The 20,286-nt window shown below is 37.4% G+C and overlaps 1 protein-coding gene across 9 annotated transcripts in view; it reads left to right on the plus strand.

Moving 5' to 3' along the window:
• The window catches only part of ADAMTS19 (ADAM metallopeptidase with thrombospondin type 1 motif 19), a 169,134-nt gene that overhangs the window by 105,222 nt on the left and 43,626 nt on the right, over nt 1–20,286 (plus strand). For all 9 annotated transcript variants that reach the window (XM_083817299.1, XM_083817298.1, XM_083817305.1 and 6 more), the window contains 5 exons: nt 7,865–7,966; nt 10,582–10,712; nt 12,314–12,483; nt 16,881–17,008; nt 18,983–19,103. In XM_083817299.1, coding sequence (XP_083673425.1) covers nt 7,865–7,966; nt 10,582–10,712; nt 12,314–12,483; nt 16,881–17,008; nt 18,983–19,103 — 652 coding nt within the window. The remainder of the gene's footprint in view (nt 1–7,864; nt 7,967–10,581; nt 10,713–12,313; nt 12,484–16,880; nt 17,009–18,982; nt 19,104–20,286) is intronic.

The following is a 20,286-nucleotide window of genomic DNA, read 5'->3' on the forward strand; positions in this document are numbered from 1 at the left end:
ATTAAAGGATGCAATTTCAATTTGTCATTCTCCATAGCCCTATTCAGAGCAAGAAAATGGTACTGCTTTAGCCACTATTTCTTTTTAAGGTGCTCCTTAGCAGGTAAAAGAATTTCAAAACTAAATGATACTCAAACCTGGAGACTTGCTGTTGTATAATACCTCTATATGCTTTTCATTGCTCTGGGCACTTTGCTTCTTTGTGTTTAGCTTATGTTTAGCTTTAATTCAGGTATGTAAATCCAGGTACCCTGTTGGTCCCATACCTGTTGTGTTTCATTCGCAGATACAGTAAATATACTTCTGTCAGGATACTGACTCTAGGGTTTCTTTGGTTTTTCATTATTATTTTAGAAGTGTTAGGAAGTTAAATTCAGAATATTACCCTGGCACTGCTGCAATTGTTTGCACAGAGAGTACTTAAACTCTGGGTGTTGGTATCTAATTGCTCATTTCTAATCATTATCTTCATTTTTTTTCCTCTTATAGCATTTTGTATGTAAGAATTAACACTACAACTAATACGCTTATCTTTTTTTTCTTTTTTTTCTCAACTTGTTGGATTATAATATTAAAATTGTTAATTTAGGAAAATTGCTATGAAGTGTTAGTGTTAACATGCTATTGTAACTTAAATCCAAAGATATGTAGGCTTGTTTTGAAGAAAGAATCTGATAATGTTGCAAGACCATACGAAAGGTATTTTGAACAGTTCTTTTCTTCTGACCAACTGTAGGTTAATTCTTAGTCTTTTTCATAAACCAAGTCTGTTGCTTCATAAACAGAAAGTGAGAACTTCATAGCAATTTCTGAGAAGTAGGCAAGGGGAAAACCCTTCTGAAGTTTTGCCAAAATCCTCTGCAAGACTGATAGCCCTGACCTGGAAATCATATAAGCAAATACTAAACTACAGTATGACTGCAATGCATCTTCAAGGGCCTTGGGCCTACTAGAAATTACATTAAAATGAAGAAAAGGGCAGAATTCAGAAAATCTGAAAAAGGCAGGAGAGACCTTACACAAAGGTCTACTGATGATCTCTGTAAAGCCACCCTGCTGTTTTCCCTCTGCATCTTCCTCTGGAAGCAAAATTTACACTCTCTCCTTGCCCCTCAACAGCAACAACAACAAAAAAGAATACATCTCTGATCCTCAGGGTGTAGACCTAAAAGAGCAAGGTATAGCAAGTTTAGGCACCGTATTCAAATCTCCTTCTTTTGTTCCCTGTTGTGAGTCTTACATTTAGCTCTTCTGTTTGGGAAATTTACATACCAATATCCTAGTACAATTAAATAAGATTTCTGTGGTGAAGTGGGATCTCAGAACAATGGACAGAACACAGCCCAAAGCCATCTTTCTCTTACATGTTTCCCTGGCATATGAACAGAAAAAAAAAAAAAAGAGAAAAGAAAAAAAAAAAAAGAGAGAGAAAAAAAAAAGGTTTCCTTTTAAATTGGGCTTAGACTAAGCTATATAAACTTCCCAGAATCCTCCATGGGCTGTAGTAAGCCATTGGCTATGAATTGACTACAAAACACTGACATCGCAAGTCGATGGGGCCGGATGGGATCCACCCAAGGGTACTGAGAGAACTGGCGGAGGAGCTGGCTGAGCCGCTTTCCATCATTTATCGGCAGTCCTGGCTATCGGGGGAGGTCCCGGTTGACTGGCGGCTAGCCAATGTGACGCCTATCTATAAGAAAGGCCGGAGGGCAGACCCGGGGAACTATAGGCCTGTCAGTTTGACCTCAGTGCCGGGGAAGCTCATGGAGCAGATTATCTTGAGGGTCATCACGCGGCACTTGCAGGGCAAGCAGGCGATCAGGCCCAGTCAGCATGGGTTTATGAAAGGCAGGTCCTGCTTGACGAACCTGATCTCCTTCTATGACCAAGTGACGCGCTTGGTGGATGAGGGAAAGGCTGTGGACGTGGTCTACCTTGACCTCAGTAAGGCTTTTGACACCGTTCCCCACAACATTCTCCTCGAGAAACTGGCTGCTCGGGGCTTGGACTGGCGTACGCTTCGCTGGGTTAGAAACTGGCTGGATGGCCGGGCCCAGAGAGTTGTGGTGAATGGAGTCAAATCTGGTTGGAGGCCGGTCACTAGTGGAGTCCCCCAGGGCTCGGTACTGGGGCCGGTCCTCTTTAATATCTTTATTGATGATCTGGATGAGGGCGTCCAGTGCACCCTCAGTAAGTTTGCAGATGACACCAAGCTAAGTGCGTGTGTCGATCTGCTCGAGGGCAGGAAGGCTCTGCAGGAGGATCTGGATAGGCTGGAGCGATGGGCTGAGGTCAACTGCATGAAGTTCAACAAGGCCAAGTGCCGGGTCCTGCACCTGGGCTGCAACAACCCCAAGCAGAGCTACAGGCTGGGAGATGAGTGGCTGGAAAGCTGCCTGGCCGACAAGGACCTGGGAGTATTGGTGGATAGTCGGCTGAATATGAGCCAGCAGTGTGCTCAGGTGGCCAAGAAGGCCAACGGCATCCTGGCCTGTATAAGAAGCAGTGTGGCCAGCAGGTCGAGGGAAGTGATTGTGCCCCTGTACTCGGCTCTGGTGAGGCCGCACCTCGAGTACTGTGTTCAGTTTTGGGCCCCTCGCTACAGGAAGGACATGGACGTGCTCGAGCGAGTCCAGAGAAGGGCAACCAAGCTGGTGAGGGGTCTGGAGAACAAGTCTTACGAGGAGCGGCTGAGGGAGCTGGGCTTGTTCAGCCTGGAGAAGAGGAGGCTCAGGGGCGACCTCATCGCTCTCTACAGTTACCTGAAAGGAGGCTGTAGAGAGGTGGGGGTTGGTCTATTCTCCCACGTGCCTAGTGACAGGACGAGGGGGAATGGGCTAAAGTTGCGACAGGGGAGTTTTAGGTTGGATGTTAGGAAGTACTTCTTTACCGAAAGGGTTATTAAGCATTGGAACGGGCTGCCCAGGGAGGTGGTGGAGTCACCATCCCTGGAGGTCTTTAAAAGACGTTTAGATGTAGAGCTTAGGGATATGGTTTAGTGGAGTACTTAGTGTTAGGTCGGAGGTTGGACTCGATGATCTTGAGGTCTCTTCCAACCTAGAGAAATCTGTGAATCTGTGAATCACTTTCTAAGTGCAAATTGATATTAGTAGCTATTTTTTATCATCTCCCTCTGAAATATGAGTATGTTACATGGAAATAATAAATATGTTGAATTTAACCTACCAAATAATTACATTTAACGTGTTATAAAGATGATGCAAAGTTCACTGTGTTGACTGTGCAGATTATTCTGGGTGCCATTAAAGAAGTCAACATGTAGGAGACTCTTCTACATCTAAAACCTTATTAGTACATCTAAACACATTCTACTTACATCTAAAAGTTACATCTAAAACTCCTTAGTAGGAGCAGTATTAATTTGTTGCAATAATTATTTTATTGTGCATTGGAGAACACTGAATTTTCCATGTAGTCCAAACTACTTGCTTTTATCACTGCATACTCGCTTCTACTCTGCTGGTAACTGGCAATTTACTGTGGTTACAGTTGTTGTCCAGAAGCCAGGAAACAAGAGAGAAATGTACTCCTTGAAAGTTAATTTAAACTTCAGTAAATCCAATAGTTTATAGCCCAAGTTTTCTTGGACAAGTTCTATTTGCTGAAGGGTTTGTGCACTTCTATGTAAAAGATAAATCATGAACTTCGTCAGTCTTACATTTTTTCGGACTGTGAGATGGTTTGATGACTGGACTTCCATGTAGCCTTTCTCATTAAATGGGTACATTTTGTATGTAACAGCTATTCAACTAACAAAACAATTGAGTAATGATGAAAATAATTTTCTTTACAATTTAAAAATAATCTACCAATATCAGTGGTACAATCAATGTTGCATTTCTGCTGAGATATAATTTTCTGTAAATTTTATTATACAACAGCACGTCAAGGTAATTTACCATCACCTTACACAGCAACCTCTGAGAAACACTGCAGATGACAATGATTATCCCTTGCTATCAAGAATTCTTTTTTATGGTATAATGGCTAAAGCAAAGGACTGAAGGCACCATTGAGGGCCTACTCCTTTCTTTTCCTACGTGAGCCTCTTTTCTCCTCCCCAACCCCCCCACTCCCCCGCCTTTTATGAATCGTATCCAGACTTTTTTTTTTCTTTTCATCTTTATTTCAAAGACTTCTTTTTCATACCCTAAGCAAAATTTATAGAGCCTGAGAAAACTGTGAGTGGTTCTCAGGGTACAAGATTTATACCATGTCACCATGCTTATTTTGTAAGGGAGCCAAGTTTGCTTTTATGCCCATGATGTCTCACAAAAGAATCAATTAGACCCTAACATTGTTTCACATAACAGATAGTGAGATCATGGCCCAGAAGTAGTTCTTGATGATTAAATGAGATTGTAGAACTTGACAATTGAATATAATTGTTGAACTATTAAATGCTGGCTTTTAAGATTAAAGTACAGGATGTGAATGCTATCTAGTCAGTTCCACTAAAACAATTCCTGTTATAACACAGCTGTGATCTTTGCAAAGTAGTAGGAGACTGGTTATATTTCATGGTGATTTTTAAGGTATTTCAGGGAAAGATCACAGTGAAAAGAATGAAAGTCATGGAAATATTATAGCCCTGGTGAAATATCCATCCTCATATCCAACACCACATTTTAAACAATCTTGACTTTGCACAAATACAGTTCTGAAATGCTCGTTTTGTCTCCAGTCCTTCCTTTCAACTGGACCTTTTTCCAGATGCTTATATGATTGGAAAAGCATCCCTATCATGCACACAGATCTCCTTCAGTCCTTTAATTTAAAGAGCCCCTGAAAAAAAATTGTTACGTTTTACATTGTGACTTTACAACAGATGTTGTACTGTGCTTCTGATAAATACCTAATGAACCTCTGTGAATGTAACAATACAGTTTTTGAGTGGATGAAACATTTTTTCCCAGAGGAGTAAATTTCTGATTTAGAAGTTTGTGCTCTGATTTTGGTGTGACTGTAATATTGATAATGGCATCTACTGGTTTTCCAGTCAGCAGCACTGCAGATTTCTAGTGAAGATGTTAAAAGTGTGCATCATAGTTTTTGTCCAATTACATGTAGAAATCCCCAGCTGACAAAAGTTAAATGGTAACAGTAATGTTTAGATCTCTTGCTTCTGCAGCAGCAGCACAAGTTGAGGAGTAACTAAGGAGTGTATCTGGCATTTGACTAAAATGGAAAGCCCAGAAGAAAATATGAGTCATGCTCCAATTTTAGTAATTCCATGTCTCCATTTTCTTGGGTTTGGGGAATCTCAAAGTCTAGGGTGAACTGTTATAGTAGTATTGAATGCTTATTTAACAAACTAGTGAAGAGAAGTGAGTGTTTTTAGAATACAGTTCATTCAAAGCTCAGAGATGTTTCTAGCTGGGGGAGTTAGATTCATGGTTCATAAAGAGGTGGTATAAAAATATTTGCAGAGACATGCAGATGTATACAGAGCACATTAGCAAGTCAAGCATTTTGATTTGATTGACTTTGCAAAGCTCAAGTGCATCTGTGTGCTTAGGCACCCAAATCCTTGTAAATCTGACTTCACATCTTAAGAGGAGAAGAGCTTAAGAGGAGAAGAAGATTTGCAGCAGCAGTTTAACACAAGATTAAAAAAAAAAAAAAAAAGCTTTAATAGATAACATAAAGTAAAATTTTAATGTTATTTTTTGATCTGTATGAGTTTTCTTCAGATGTAGTCATTGGTCATTAGTGAATGAAGACATGGGAATAGGATTTATTTTATTTTACATTATTTTCCTTTTGAATTAGGAAAATTAAATTAGCATGTCTTTGTCTCAGTGAGGTTGAGTTGTGGCAAAAGTGTAGTCAATCATTTCACAGTTGATGTGGAAGCAATTAGTCCTGAACATCTGATACTGTCTAGTCTGTACCATCTTCTGAAACTGGCCCAGAAATCCAATTGCTAAGTTTTAGTTCTCAGATCTCAAGTTCTATCTTAAAGTGTGTTTAAAAACCACTTTAGAAACATAAATGCTCTTTCTCCAATGAACAAGGGTAGAAATTACAGTTTAATATTTGAAAAATACTTTTTTAGAATTTTTCCAGGTGCAGGGTATATCTTCTGTAGTTATATTTTACGATTTGCATAGGCTGTTTTCTTCTCAGTTCAGCTTCTGCACAAAACTGTTGCAAAATGAATCAGGAGTGAGTCTGACTGCTGCCATCCTGACTTTTTCTGTTCAATGCTTCAGTCCTCTGGAATCTTAAAACTTTTTAAAAGCTGATGTTACAGACATTTTTATATGCTAGACTCCCACTGGAACTGTCCTGTTTCCTTGGTTCAGACACAATCTTTTATTGAATTATGTTTCCTGTGCAGTAAGACTTTTTTCAAGGTAGCATAAGATTTATCACACAATTTTCATGCATAATGTAAAATGAACAGAGACTCCTAGAAGGTTTACCAATGTAATAAATCATTTCAGTCATAAAAAGAACATCTTCTGGCAGCCCAGGGTTCAAAAAAAATCTGCTGATCTTTAACTTTTATGCTCCCTGTGACCCTCCTCCCTCCCACCTCTGCTGGATCCTTTCTTCTCCTCTTTGAGGGTTACTGTGCATATCTGAGAGGGGAATCAATCTGTACATTCAGGCCTTGAACCATACCCAAGTGGCCTTTCTTCATGTCCACACAGTTTCCAGATAAGGGTGTAACAAAACAAAGAGAAGCCATGACAGAGTCATGGGAGAAGGAGAGCTTTTTAGAGGAAAGTGGGGTAAGTTGCCAAGGAAATCTGGGAAAATATGTGCCAACATACTGCAAGGCTATACTTACTTTTGAAGAAGGTAAAACTATGTTGTTCTGATGCTCAAGGCTGACAGAATAAGCAGCTTTTCTTTCCACCTCTAAAATTAACTACTGACTAGCGTTCTTCTCATCTGCCTTCTCCTTCCCCACAAAAATATTTCAGCCTGATTTGTCACCTTACTTTGTATCTTCTTTGTGGATGTCAGGCTTGATTTACTTTTGAGATATTTCCAGTGTAACGAAAATTATGAATCATTGGAAGAGCATAAGGTAGCAGCAGTCACTGTGGTTGTATGAACAAGGGGGATTTGGACATCCTAAAGAAACCTCCAAGTTTCTTACAAACACATTCCTGCAATCCTCCAGTGATCATAGGTCTATATAGCTGCACAAAGACTAATTAGACCTTATATTTATAAATTAATTCATTTTAAAACCTTGCGTGTTAATGCTAGTGACAGTGCTGTTTTCTCCCTTTAAGATAAAATGAATGAACACTAAATAAAAGGAGTGAAAACACGAATTTATTTTAAAAAATAGTTCTCAGAAATCTCCAAATGTGTTTAATAAAGAATTACATCCCTTTTACTTACCTGTTTTTAAAATGGTGCTAAGGAGCTCATTTTTATCCAGGCATACCGCTCTGTTTCCTGACTTGTGTTCTAACAAATAGAAGCAGAATCCGCTTCTTAGACTTGGCACTATCACACCTCTTCCAGTCCTTGGTGGAGTGCATCTGCACAGTGGCATCTTGACAACACAGGGTAAAGTTTTTCTGATATGCTTTGTCAGATCTGGAGTACGCAAAGACTATGACCTCTAGGGTTAGACTTAAAGAGTACATCCCCCTATCTGTCAACACTCTAGCTTGACTTTTTACATTAGCCAGTGATTAGTAGAAGTCAAAGCAGAATTTGCACACTTTGATTTCTGTGCATGTTTAACCTACCCTTAAGCATACTTCAGTATTATAAAATTGGTAACTTTATTATAAAATTACTGGATTACATGTAGAAAGTAATTTTGCATAAGACAGATTATGTACTTACCTGTGTATTTGGCTTTCAGCATGTCATATGCACTGGGTTGTGGTGCAAGGTGGAAAGTGAAAAGGAATGCAAAACTAAACTGGATCCACCCATGGATGGAACAGACTGTGACACTGGAAAGGTATTTTTCTGGTTTTTCCTGCAGAAGTGGTAAAGCAGTATAAATTATACTGAACACCTGACATTTAAGGAAAAAGCAGGATAAATCTTTGCATTTGTTTAAAGTTACTGCTTACCTCAATTGTCATGGAAATTATACATGCATAGTAAAACTATATGTCTTATATTAGAAAGTATAGACATGGTACAAAAAAAGTACGTTTCCCTGCAAGCACTTACATGTTTAAAAAAAGCCGAAGCCACAGATGTTTTAATCCTTACACTGTTTTATTTCAAACTTGTTTTGTTTTCATATTCTGTTTATGAATGGAATGCCATTGTTTCATTGCTTATTGCAAACAGAAACATAAGCTTTCAGAGATATAAAGATCTTGGCTAAGATTTCAGATTTAGTAGGAATAGTGTCACTGAAGGAATCAATACAGACTTGCAATGTAACTTTTTAGGATAAGCTTTGTAAAGATGTTCTTACAATGTCCGTACATCTAAGAGTGATAAATGTCATTAGAAGTATGACATCAAAGAGAAATTAAATGATCACCTGAAGTCAGACTTAAATTAAATGTTGTCATTCGAGAGCTTTCATATTTGAACAATCGCTGTCAGGTGTGTATGTAACTGTAAATGAAGATAAATAAAGTCAAATAGATAACAGAGCAGGAGTATGCATATATCTTGGGATTTTCATGATATTGTGCTGACAGTAGTCTCCCACAGGAGTGATTTCCTCTTTTAGTCATATTATATTCACCAAGGACTGTCATCATCCCCCTCCAAAAGTGAACAAATCAATCTAGTAAGGTAAATTTTCATGTGGTATCATTTTATATACTGAGGAAAAAATAGGCTTTATTCATTTTCATATCTCTAAAAGTCTTACACTTGCTCTGATTTTTTCATTCTTGTAAATTTATATAGCTGATATATTTGTCTTGAGTCAGCACTTCGAAACTCATAGACATACCTTTTGTTTAGAGTTATGTTCTTTTTGCCGATGCTGGTGTGTCTATGGTAGGGAATAAGAAAGCAGTGTTACTCGTTAAAACCCAAAATTTTCCATTGTAAAACCATTGCCATCTCAAACTGGACACCCAAAATTAGCGTGCATTCTGTATATTATTGTCTGTGCGTTATTAATTCACTTGCAAAAGGTGATAATAGCACCTAATTGCACAGGACTCATTCTTAAAGGTTATGGTCATAATTGTGAGAGCATTATGGTATGGTAGTAACATGAGTCCTAGAAAGTCTGTGAGGAAGGTAACACCATTCTCTTGTAAGGATTAAATAACTAATAAGTGTTAGAAAAAGTACTAATTAGGATTGATGAGTTCTGTTCCAGGCTGCAGGGAAACCTTTTTTTTATCTAGCAGTAGAAAATTAAGCAGAGATCACTGAAACATCTCAGAGGATTAGAAGGGATTCTTCTTGTTTACTTGATGTCTGTCCAAGATGAGCTTCAGATTACAGAAGTCATTTGTTTTAGTTTCTTTGACTGTAGAGATGGAGTATTCTTATCTTGTATTCCTCTCTTAGGATCTTAGGAAGTGATTTACTTTGTCTGGTTTCAAGCTTATTCCAGCTCTGTTACTTTGTAAGTCAAGAATTTGTGAGCACCCCTCAGACCCTACATCAGGAGGATGCTCTCGCTGGAGAAAAGTCCATTTTGCCTACTGTATCTGAAGGAATATCTCTAAAAAATATGAGCATTTATACATGATATGGACATAGGCTACGGAACATAACATTGGATAGTTGGATAGTTTTTGAGTGAGAAATTGCTATTATCTTGGGAAATGATACATACGTATACAATTATTGAGGTGATATTCTAAAGTTCTTTAAATGTCAGAAATTCAGTTAAATTTCTCAGCACTAGTTTATAGAGGCTTTAATTCCTCTGTCTCTGAACACAAGTTGTGAATAAAATCTCATTTTCTCTCTTATAGTATAGTTACAACTTACAATTATATTACTATGCAACTTAATTATACAACTTACACAATTATATAATTATACACATATATATAATATATATGTACAATTATATAACCTGTTATACAACATAATTATAACTTACAGTATAGTTATAGCATATTACAATTGTCACTGGATAATGAGTGATAAAGCAGTTCCCACTGGTTGTATTGATGCTAGTGAACCAAACTAGTCCAGTGAACAGCCCTGAACACTGTGCTGTGATTATCCTTACAGTTCAGCTGGTGGATGATCCCTGCAGTGGGTTTTGGCTGGACCTAAAAATAGTTTCCTAGGCAATATGCTAGCTCAAACAAAGGGGGCCGCATGGTCTGGAAACGAAAAACCTGTTCCAGGAGGCACCCTGTGTTGGGAATGAACTTGATCTTGAAGTTGTGGACAAAAGTTGTACATACTACTTAGCCACTGAGCTAGAAAAAGGACATTAGCTGTTATATTTATTAGTACAGAAAAGAAAGCTATATAGAACAGTAGGAAAAGATACTGCTGATTTATATGAAAACTGTGTATTTAACAATGTGTTTTTGTTGTGCTTCCCACATGCTTGTGGAGCAAACAAATTTTTTTTTTTTTACATACGTCATGATTTATTTACCTAAGAGCTGAATTTTCATCTAGTGGTGTAAGGCTGGAGAATGCATCAATCGGACCTCTTTTACGGAGCATATGGAGGGGGAGTGGAGCACGTGGAGCACTTGCAGTCGTACTTGCAACACTGGAATCAGCAGTCGACAACGCAAATGTCCTGGGTAAAAATCAGTTCAGGCTTCCATTGCTGTTCATCTGTATTTCTGAACAGAATGTAAATCTTTATGTTAGAGAAACCCATTCATATATAGTTATTCTAGACACAAGCAAGTAATTTTTTATGAATACTCAAAAAGACATAGGAGAATAAGTATTTGATTTTTTTTATTGCATGGTAACACTATTTTTCCATTTTTCTGCTTTTCTCAAAAGCTTAGGTTATGGGAGAATACAATTTTTGTTTTAAGCTTAACCTGGAGAAGAAACAAAAAATTAAATCCATAGTTTGTGACTTGCAGAGTCAGTACATAATTCTTGTCTTTACTTTTTATTTATTTATTTGTTTGTTTATTGGTGGTGGAGAAAATTGTCTTCTGTATCATTTGGAGAGCCAAGGAATTGCAGCTTTTACAAAGACACCTTTTTTGCCAGTTTTGCAGACAGTTAGATAGAATATAATATAGATATCTAGAATATCTATAGAAACAAGGTATAGAAACTTCTTATCTTCTGAAAATGAAAACCTTGTCCCATTGGGGATAAAGAGATTTTTACCACTGACTTGAATGGTGTATAACCATATCTCAGTAGCCAGATAAACTATGCTTTCCTTTTAATTACTGAGTGCCACATTCTTCTTCTATGGGTCACTTATACAACAAGAAAAAATGGAAAAATGGGCAGAGAAGTGGGTACAGGGTACAGTAGGTAATGAAGTGCAGAGTAGAATAGAGCAGAGTAGAGTAGAGCAGAGCAGAGCAGAGCAGAATAGGTCATTTAGGAAAATACAGAACAAAAAAGAAAATGAAGGGTGAAAGACAATATAACAGATTTGGGGAAAAAAATGACAAAAATAATGAATTAAAAGCAAGAAGTTTGCATAATGAAACATGAAGAAAATGTATATATGGCTGTACAAAAGAGTAGTATTTTAACAGAAACCTTTGATAAGCAAAATGCTGTTTCCTCCCATCTAAATGCCACTTCCAGAATCATGTCTAAAATCTGTTTGTAGAATTCAGTAACATCTTAATTTCACTTTAGTTCATTTTTCTACATAAGATTCCCAATAATTAATCCAGTTTTCAGAATTCACTATTCTTTTGCCTTTTTCATTAACACCTGCAAAAACAATTTGTGCAACCAGAAAATAACAGTGTATTGTATGAGCTTTGTAACACTTAATTAAAAAAAAGAGAGGTAGCAAATCTGAAATGATGCAGATATTATGTCCTTTCACTGGCACCTTCCTCTCAGTCCATCAAGAGAAAAATCATTTGAACTGTATCAAAACTGCAGCTGATGTTCTGCTAACGGGACACACCAACTAACCCTAGTACTTCTTTGGGGCCAAGTGTAAGTTATGGTTTATTATCATAACTTGACTCATTAACATGACTCATTATCTGTAATGTAACAGGTCCAAACAGAAGTCAAATATGTTTTGTTCTGTGACTGATTTTTTTGAGTGATTTCTTAATATTGTATAGCAGCAAAATTCTGCTATTTAAACTGAATTTGTGTATGACCTAAGTAAATTATGCTGTAAGTTTGACAAAACATTACAAACAATAAAGCATGATATTTATGCCATCTTTTGTAGTCTAGGCGTTGAAGGAGAGTGTCACGGTCCCATGATGCAGTATAGAATATGCGAAAATCCTTCTTGTCCTGCTGGTGTGCCTGCCTTCAGAGACTGGCAGTGCCAGGCTTTCAGTGTCAGATCTTCATATCAGAAGCATGTGCACCAGTGGCAGGCTGTGATCGATGATGGTAAGTGTAGGCCATTCCCGACATTTCCCAAATTGTTATGATATATTTTATTTAATAAACAACAACAACAACAATAATAATAAATAATCAAACAATAACACACACACAAATAATTAAGGTCTGAAAATGGTTATTTTGAGACATTAGCAGAATTGTAAGAACTGGTAATAAAGAAGTTCCTGGAATGACACAGAATTACTGTAAGTATGTGTTACCACATTTTAAGTAGTTCTTTATTGCCAGTTATATTTTACTCTTGAAGTAAATTATCAGAAAACATTACAAAGCACAGATTTGGCTGAATCCTGAAAAATATGAGTTTATTATCACAAACTTATTTTAGTATATATATAGCTAAAAAAAAGATTTTTGGGGTACTAATCTTCTGAAGGTGACACAATGAAAACTTGTCAGACAGTTTTCATTAGGCTTGTATGTTATCTCATATTCAGAGTAAGGGGAACTCTCTCCATGTGTTTGATAGGTACTTATCGAGTGAATCAATTTGGCTTTGTTTTACTAAATTTCATTTTAGTAAAGAAACACATGATTTATATCCTAAAGGATAAAGAGTTTTCAGCCTGACTTAAAATAACTCAGTCATCTGATGAAAAATCTTTACAGTCTTCTATTTCCTGTTGAGGATTATGGATGGTTGTTTTCATCTAAGTTTGTTCTTAGAAACCTTGTAGTCCTAAGCTGTCCTCCAGGAGACACAAAACTAGAGACCAGCCAAAGAATATCAGTGCTACAGAAATCCATTGCTCCCAAATTCACAGTTATTTGTCCTATTGACATTTACTGGAGCCCAATTGTACACCATATCCAAAGTATTTGCTGTATTTGAGTAAGGTCACCTATAGTATGTTGAAGTTATCTAGTTTTGTTGATTGATGAGATGGTCCTAAGGGAACTGGTGTATGCAGTTGCTGAGCCAGTACTGGTTCATATTTGAGAAGTTGTGGCAGTCCAGTGAAGTTCCCACTGACTGGAAAAGAACATAACCCTCATTTTTAAAAAGGCAAAAAAAAGGAAGACCTGGGGAACTACAGGCCAGTCTGTCTCACCTCTGTTCCTGGCAAGATCATAGAGCAGATCCTCCTGGAACTATGCTATGGCACATGGAAAATAGGAAGGTGACTGGTGACAGCCAGCATGGCTTCACTAAGGGCAGATTGTGTCTGACAAATTGTGCCTAGTCTTCTATACCAGGGTTACAGCATTGGTGGATAGGGGAAGAGCAACTGATGTCATCTACCTGGACTTGTGCAAAGCATTTGAAACTGCCCCTCATGATATCCTTGCCTCTAACCTGGAGAGACATGTATTTGATGGATGGACCACTTGGTGGGTAAGGAAATGGCAGGATGGCAGCACTTAAAGAGTTGCAGTCAACAGCTCAAATTCCAAGTGGAAATCAGTGATGAGTGTTGGACTTCATGGATCAGTATGGGGACTGGCACTGTTTAACATCTTTGTTGGTGACATGGACAGTAGGATCAGGCGCACCCTCAGCACATTTGCCAATGACACCAATCTGTGTGGTGCAGCTGATACACTAGAGGGAAGAAATGCCAGGACATGGACAGGCGTGAGAGGTGAGCCTGTGCGACTCTCATGAAGTTCAACGGGGCCATGAGAGAGTCATAGAATCATAGAATGCTTTGTGTTGGAAGACACCTGAAAGATAACCTAGTTACAACCCCCCTGCCACACCTCCTACTAGATTAAGTTTCCCAAAGCCACATCTAGTCTGGCCTTGAGCACTTCAAGGGAGGGGGCATCCACAAGTCCAGGTAGATGACATCAGTTGCTCTTCCCCTATCCACCAATGCTGTAACCCCATTGGAGGTGGCCACCAGATTTGTCAGGCACAATCTGCCCTTAGTGAAGCCATGCTGGCTGTCACCAGTCACCTCCCTATTTTCCATGTGCCATAGCATAGTTTACAGGAGGATCTGCTCCATGATCTTGCCAGGAACAGAGGTGAGATGGACTGGCCTGTAGTTCCCCAGGTTCCTTTTTAAAAATGGGGATTATGTTCTGCCTTTTCCAGTCAGTGGGAATTTCACTGGACTGCCACAACTTCCCAAATGTAATGGGTTTAGCAACTTCATTCACCAGTTCCCTCAGGACCTTTGGATGCATCTCATCAGGTCTCATTGGCACCTTCAGAACTTGTGCACCTTAAAGTTCTTTAGCTGGTCTTGAACCTGATCTTCTCCTGCACTGTGAAGTTCTTCATTCTCCAAATCCCTGGCTTTGCCTTCTGGGGCCTGGGGTATGTGGCTGGAGTTTTTTCTGGTGAAGATAGAGGCACAAGAGTCATTGAATACCCCAGCTTTCTTCATATCCCCAAGTAACCAGATCTCCTGTTCCAGAGAGGGACCACAATTTCCCTGGTCTTTTGTTTTTGATGTACCTACCTATAGAAGCCTTTCTTATTGCCCATGATGTCCCTTGCCAAATTTAATTCTAGTAGGGCTTTAGCTTCCCTAACCTGATCCCTGGCTGCTCAGACAATTTCTCTGTATTCTTCCCAGGCTATACGTCCCTGCTTCTACCCTCTGTAGGCCTCCTTTTTCTGTTCAAGTTTGACCAGGAGCTTTTTGCTCATCCATGCAGGCTTCCTGGGGTTTTTGCATGACTTCCTCTTTGTTGGGATGCATCGCTCCTGAGATTGGAGGAGGTGATCCTTAAAATATTAACCATCTTTCTTGGTTTTCTTTTCACTCTTCCCTCCAGGGCTTTGTCCCATGGTACTCTACCAAGCACTGAAGAGAGTAAAGTCTGCTCTGCCAAAGTCCAGGGTAGCGATATTGCTGTGATTTCTGCAATTTTTTGTCTCTTTGATTTTAGTGTCCTTACAAAATTTTTAGGTTGTAAATCTTGATAAGGTGTTCCTTTGAAAAATGCTGATACATGCTGTTCTTAAAGCTACCAGGTGACATTCAAATTACATTTTAAGCAGTATAACAGGAATGCAGCATGCACAGACTCAGGCTGAGGCTAATGCTTCTGAACTGGAGATGGCTGTGTCTGACAGGCTTCACATGCTGGCAAAAGAGATCACATCTTTTTGTACTTTTCCCCTGGAGATACTCAGAAGTTGTGTCAATTTTAGTGAATTAAATGTGCCCAGACCACTCTCTGGTGTGTAAGTGAGCTGGTAGAGAAAGCGTGTGTCCACACTTTTCAACTCTTTGGCACTCTGAAAAGGATGATGACATCCAAACAGCTTTTTGGAAATGGCCCTTTGCAGGTGGCAATTTCCAGTCTAGACCCAGCTAATGCTAGTTGGCACGGGTGAAAAATGTGCCATGGAGTGTTTTGCAGTTTAACTGTATAGACAGTAGAGTTCCAGTGCCCTTAAATGTTTCCTGGAACTGTTTAATTTACTAATAAAAATGCACTCCAGGAATCTAAAAGTCAGCATGAAGTCAGAGTCGTGTAGATTGTGTCCAAGTGAAATCAGTTTCAAGTTCAGGATTGACATTATCCTTTCAAAAATCTGCAAAAGATTGGGAAGAAGTTCTGAGTTAGTACATTTGTGATTAAAGATATAAAAAAGTCATATAATTTTGTACTCGGTTGACCACTGACAGGAGACTCTGTTTTATTTTATTTGTTGTTATTTTGGCAGTGGTGAAGCAAACTTCATTATTTATGAATGATGACCCTGAGGAATACATGGATACATAGGATATGATTACTTTTTTATTCTTTTCAAAATGAGAAATGATTTGCAGAATGCTGTAGAAATGATTTTCAGAATGCTGTAGAAATGTAGTAGAAAATTTGCCTGACCTTGGTGAAGATGTTAGAAAGAATGTGTTCAGTATTTAGTGTGGTTTTTTTTTTTGTTTTTTGTTTTTTTTTTAACGTGTATTTTGTAAATCCATATATTTTTCTTCCCAGGGTGTTTCAGTTACTTAATTTTTTTCTCTTTGACCTGCATAGTTAGAAAATCTGGAAAGTGTTAAGTTTCTTTTTTAACCAATATTTATGATCTGCCAGAAGTATGGTAGAATAAAAGTATAGATTACAACCAAAATATTCCAACAGCTGTAATGTGCATATTCTTAATTATAACAATGAACATGACATGAGTACGATGTATGCCAAGTTTATAGCACAAGTATATTCTAGCAGGAAAAAGAACTTGAGTTCTTCAAACAGATGAGAAAAGGATCAAAACTGTTTTGTTTTTTTTTCACTGTATCTAAGATAACTTTTAATGCTAACATAGATCCATACTGCAAAGATAAGCATATATTAGTTTTAAAATACTGTTGATAATAATTTTCTATTTGTTAATTGACCTTTTGTGAACTCATTTATTTATTTATTTATTTATTTATTTATTTATTTATTGTTTCCATCAATTGCTACTGCAGAAAAACCCTGTGCCTTATTCTGTTCACCAGCTGGAAAAGATCAGCCCGTTCTTCTAACAGAAAAGGTGATGGATGGGACTTCTTGTGGCCAGCACGGGTTAGATATCTGTGCAGATGGTAGATGCCAGGTATGAGTTACTCCTTTAGAAACTGGATACATATGCACATGGATGCAGGTGCATACATTTGTTATGCATATGTGCTATTTCTTTGATGGAATGTTGCAATATGCATGACCAAGACTGAATGTCTCTTTATGTACCATACTAAAATATTTTAAACTCTTTTCACTTGCAACACAGTACCTGAAGTAACTGAAGGTTTAGCTTCGGGAATGTGTATCTCTGATATGGCTGATTACAAGAAACTGCAGCAGATTGGAGCATTAGTGTTACTGATTTCAACTTCTAAAGCTAAGGATGTCTCAGCTTTCAACAGGCTGGGAAATTTTGCTATGGGGTGTGGATATGTGTGCTTAGTTCTGTCAACAGTACAAAATTTTACAGCTAAATAAACCAAAGAAACTGAATTACAGATAACTAAAGTAGAGTGCTTCCGCTGTTCATGGTCCTGAGAATTCATTTGGTTCATAGAAGTTCTTTTGACTCTTTTATAGTGCCTTACATGGAAACTCTTTCATATGAAAATTCCACAGAGCTGTTTATTTTCTTGGTCCACTTACCATTGCAAACCTTGAATTCAGTAGAAAAAGTAAACTTTAACACAGAAATGATTTTGCTAGATACTGTAATAACTTAATTAAATACTTGTAGATGCATGCATGCATTTATATATGCATACAAATGCATGTATATGTTTAATAAGTCTTGAGTGACTGAGCACATGCAACATGTACTCAACATGTACATGCAACTTAAGTACTTCATTGAACTGAACTTTTTGCTCATGAGATAAAAATTAGAGGTTTAATCACAAAGATGATGTATAACCCACCTTTTTTTCTTGAAAAAAAAAGTCTTTTATTATCCACCTTTTGCATCTGTCTGGCTAATAAAGACAAAAAAAATAAACCACTGAACTGGTCTTTTGGCATATCAAGAGGCAGAGAAATATGTGCTAATCAAATTTGAATGTTTAATTTATAAGATCTTTCACATTTTAGCTTGTCCAATCAAACAGATGAGGAGGGACTTCTGGTCTACAGCTGTAGAGTTAAATATTTAAATCTTGCAGATATACCATTTTAGATACACAGGTCTTTGAACACTTATGCCATAAAACATATTTTAAATTCTATATATATATATATTTTTAGGTAGAATCACTCTAATAAGAACTGTATGCACAGAGTGAAGTAACAATCTTCATGTGCTTGGAAATGAGCTGATCTTTAATAGACTACAGTTTCTGTTGTTACGGGAATTCTTTATTTCCTTTTTAGCCTAGCTTTTATCTTCATCATTTATCAAACAGTGTTTAAGTTTTATTGGTTTTATCAGGTGCATTTATGCAGTGCACAAGATTACCTTCTGATGTCTTCTCTAGTCTCTAAAAAGTTTTTATTTCATATCAGGCCAACATATGAAATTAGCTCTATTTCTATTGTCAGGCTAGCAGTGATTTTTAATCATAGAAATACATCAAAGATAGTAATGTGAAAGTGCTTGAGTAAACACTATTTGTTTCAAACCAAAAACTTTTCCATAAAACACATATAAATTGTATATTTACATGTTCTAGATGTGTTCAAATGGTATTCAGAGTTAAACATTAGCTTTCATTAGGTGGCACTTTACCATTATGGGGTTGGCAAAGAATCTGCTGTATTTTGAATCAAAAGCTACACAAGCTGCAATCACTGGGCAGTAAGGCCTACTCAGTGCTTTGCACAGTAGCCCATCCATCAGCACCAGGAGATGCCAGGGGAAGGTGGGAGCACATGTGTGTTCCTCTTAGAAAGCAGTTGATATTGTTGGTCAACCATATAAGAAGAGTGAGTGCAGCAATCTGAGGAGGCCTAACATCAATGCTGGGTCACAATGATTAGGTCATCTTGAAAAAGGATGAGATGCCCGCTCATAAGTGCAGCCTCGTGAAAAACGTGGCCTGTCTCTCAATAGCTTTATTTTCTTCTCCCGTAGAAATTTGGCTGTGATGGGATATTAGGATCTCTGGCTCGTGAAGATCATTGTGGTGTCTGCAATGGTAATGGAAAGTCATGCAAAGTTATTAAAGGTGATTTTAACCATACCAGAGGAGCTGGTAAGTCCATCTACTTTGTAGACTCAGAAAAGCATTAACTGTTTTGATTGCTGTGAGCATTGCAAACTAGGTTATGCTTTTCAAACTGATGCAGTTTCTCACTATTTCAGATCTACAAAGGAGATTTTTGAAACTAATCCTACCCTGATCATATGTTCAATGTTTAAGATAAAAGCAAATTATTATTATTAAATTGCTGCAAAATAACATTGTTTTAGTTATATACAAAATTATGGAATTATATGATTTATATGCCATTAAACACATTATTTCATAGGAAAACATGATTGCTAAAAATTTGCAAATTTTTCTTGGTGTTTATTAAGTAAATAAACAATAAATTATTACGTTGTTTAGATCAGTTTAGTGTTCTTCAAAATAAATACCCAAATTATGATCTGTTACCTAGAGTAATGTCATTAAACCAAGCAGTTGGAGAATCAAATGTGTGGAGAAGTCTTATATCCTTTTCATTATTTTATGCTAGTATCAACATGTTTTAAAAAGTAAATAGATTTTCTGATGCAGAATGAATATTAGATTTTCAAACAGTCCTGCAATCTGTTCTTTGATTGAGGTGAATTGACTGGCTACTGCACAGTAGTGTTTACAGAGTAGAGGATTGAAATCCTAATAGAGTTCCCTGTGCACCATTTATACCTTCTCTTCAAGAAAAGTTTTTCCTTTCAAACAGCGATTGACCAACTGTTTTCAGCATTTGTTTGCCATTACACTTTCAGTTTCTTGTATAGAAAATGTGCAGAATTTCAAGTCAGTAAGTAAATCACATCATAAAATACTGTAATTAGAAGCAGACTATATCTTTGAACAATGCATTTACTTAAATGCATACTTAAAAAAAGAAATAAGAAAGGTTTATTTGTCAGATAGTTATGTCTGGCCATGTCTTAAGGTAATACAGAACAGGGATCCCAAACCATTGCTGAGTCTTGAGGTCTACAAGATCAAAAACTATGGAGAAGGTGACTGCTAATAAATAACAATATGTCAGCTCTCTTCTATAGCTAATGCGAATATCCAAACACTTTTAAAGATTTTTCAGGATTCTATGTCAATCTACATTATTACAGCATTGCCATCTAAACATAGCTGTGTTGTTTTCCTTCTCAAGAAGCTGCAATATCAGCAATACGTAGAGAGAGTTATTAGCTCTTAAGAGAAT

Source organism: Anser anser, assembly GCF_964211835.1.
Source record: "Anser anser genome assembly, chromosome: Z".
NCBI classification, from domain to species: domain Eukaryota; kingdom Metazoa; phylum Chordata; class Aves; order Anseriformes; family Anatidae; genus Anser; species Anser anser.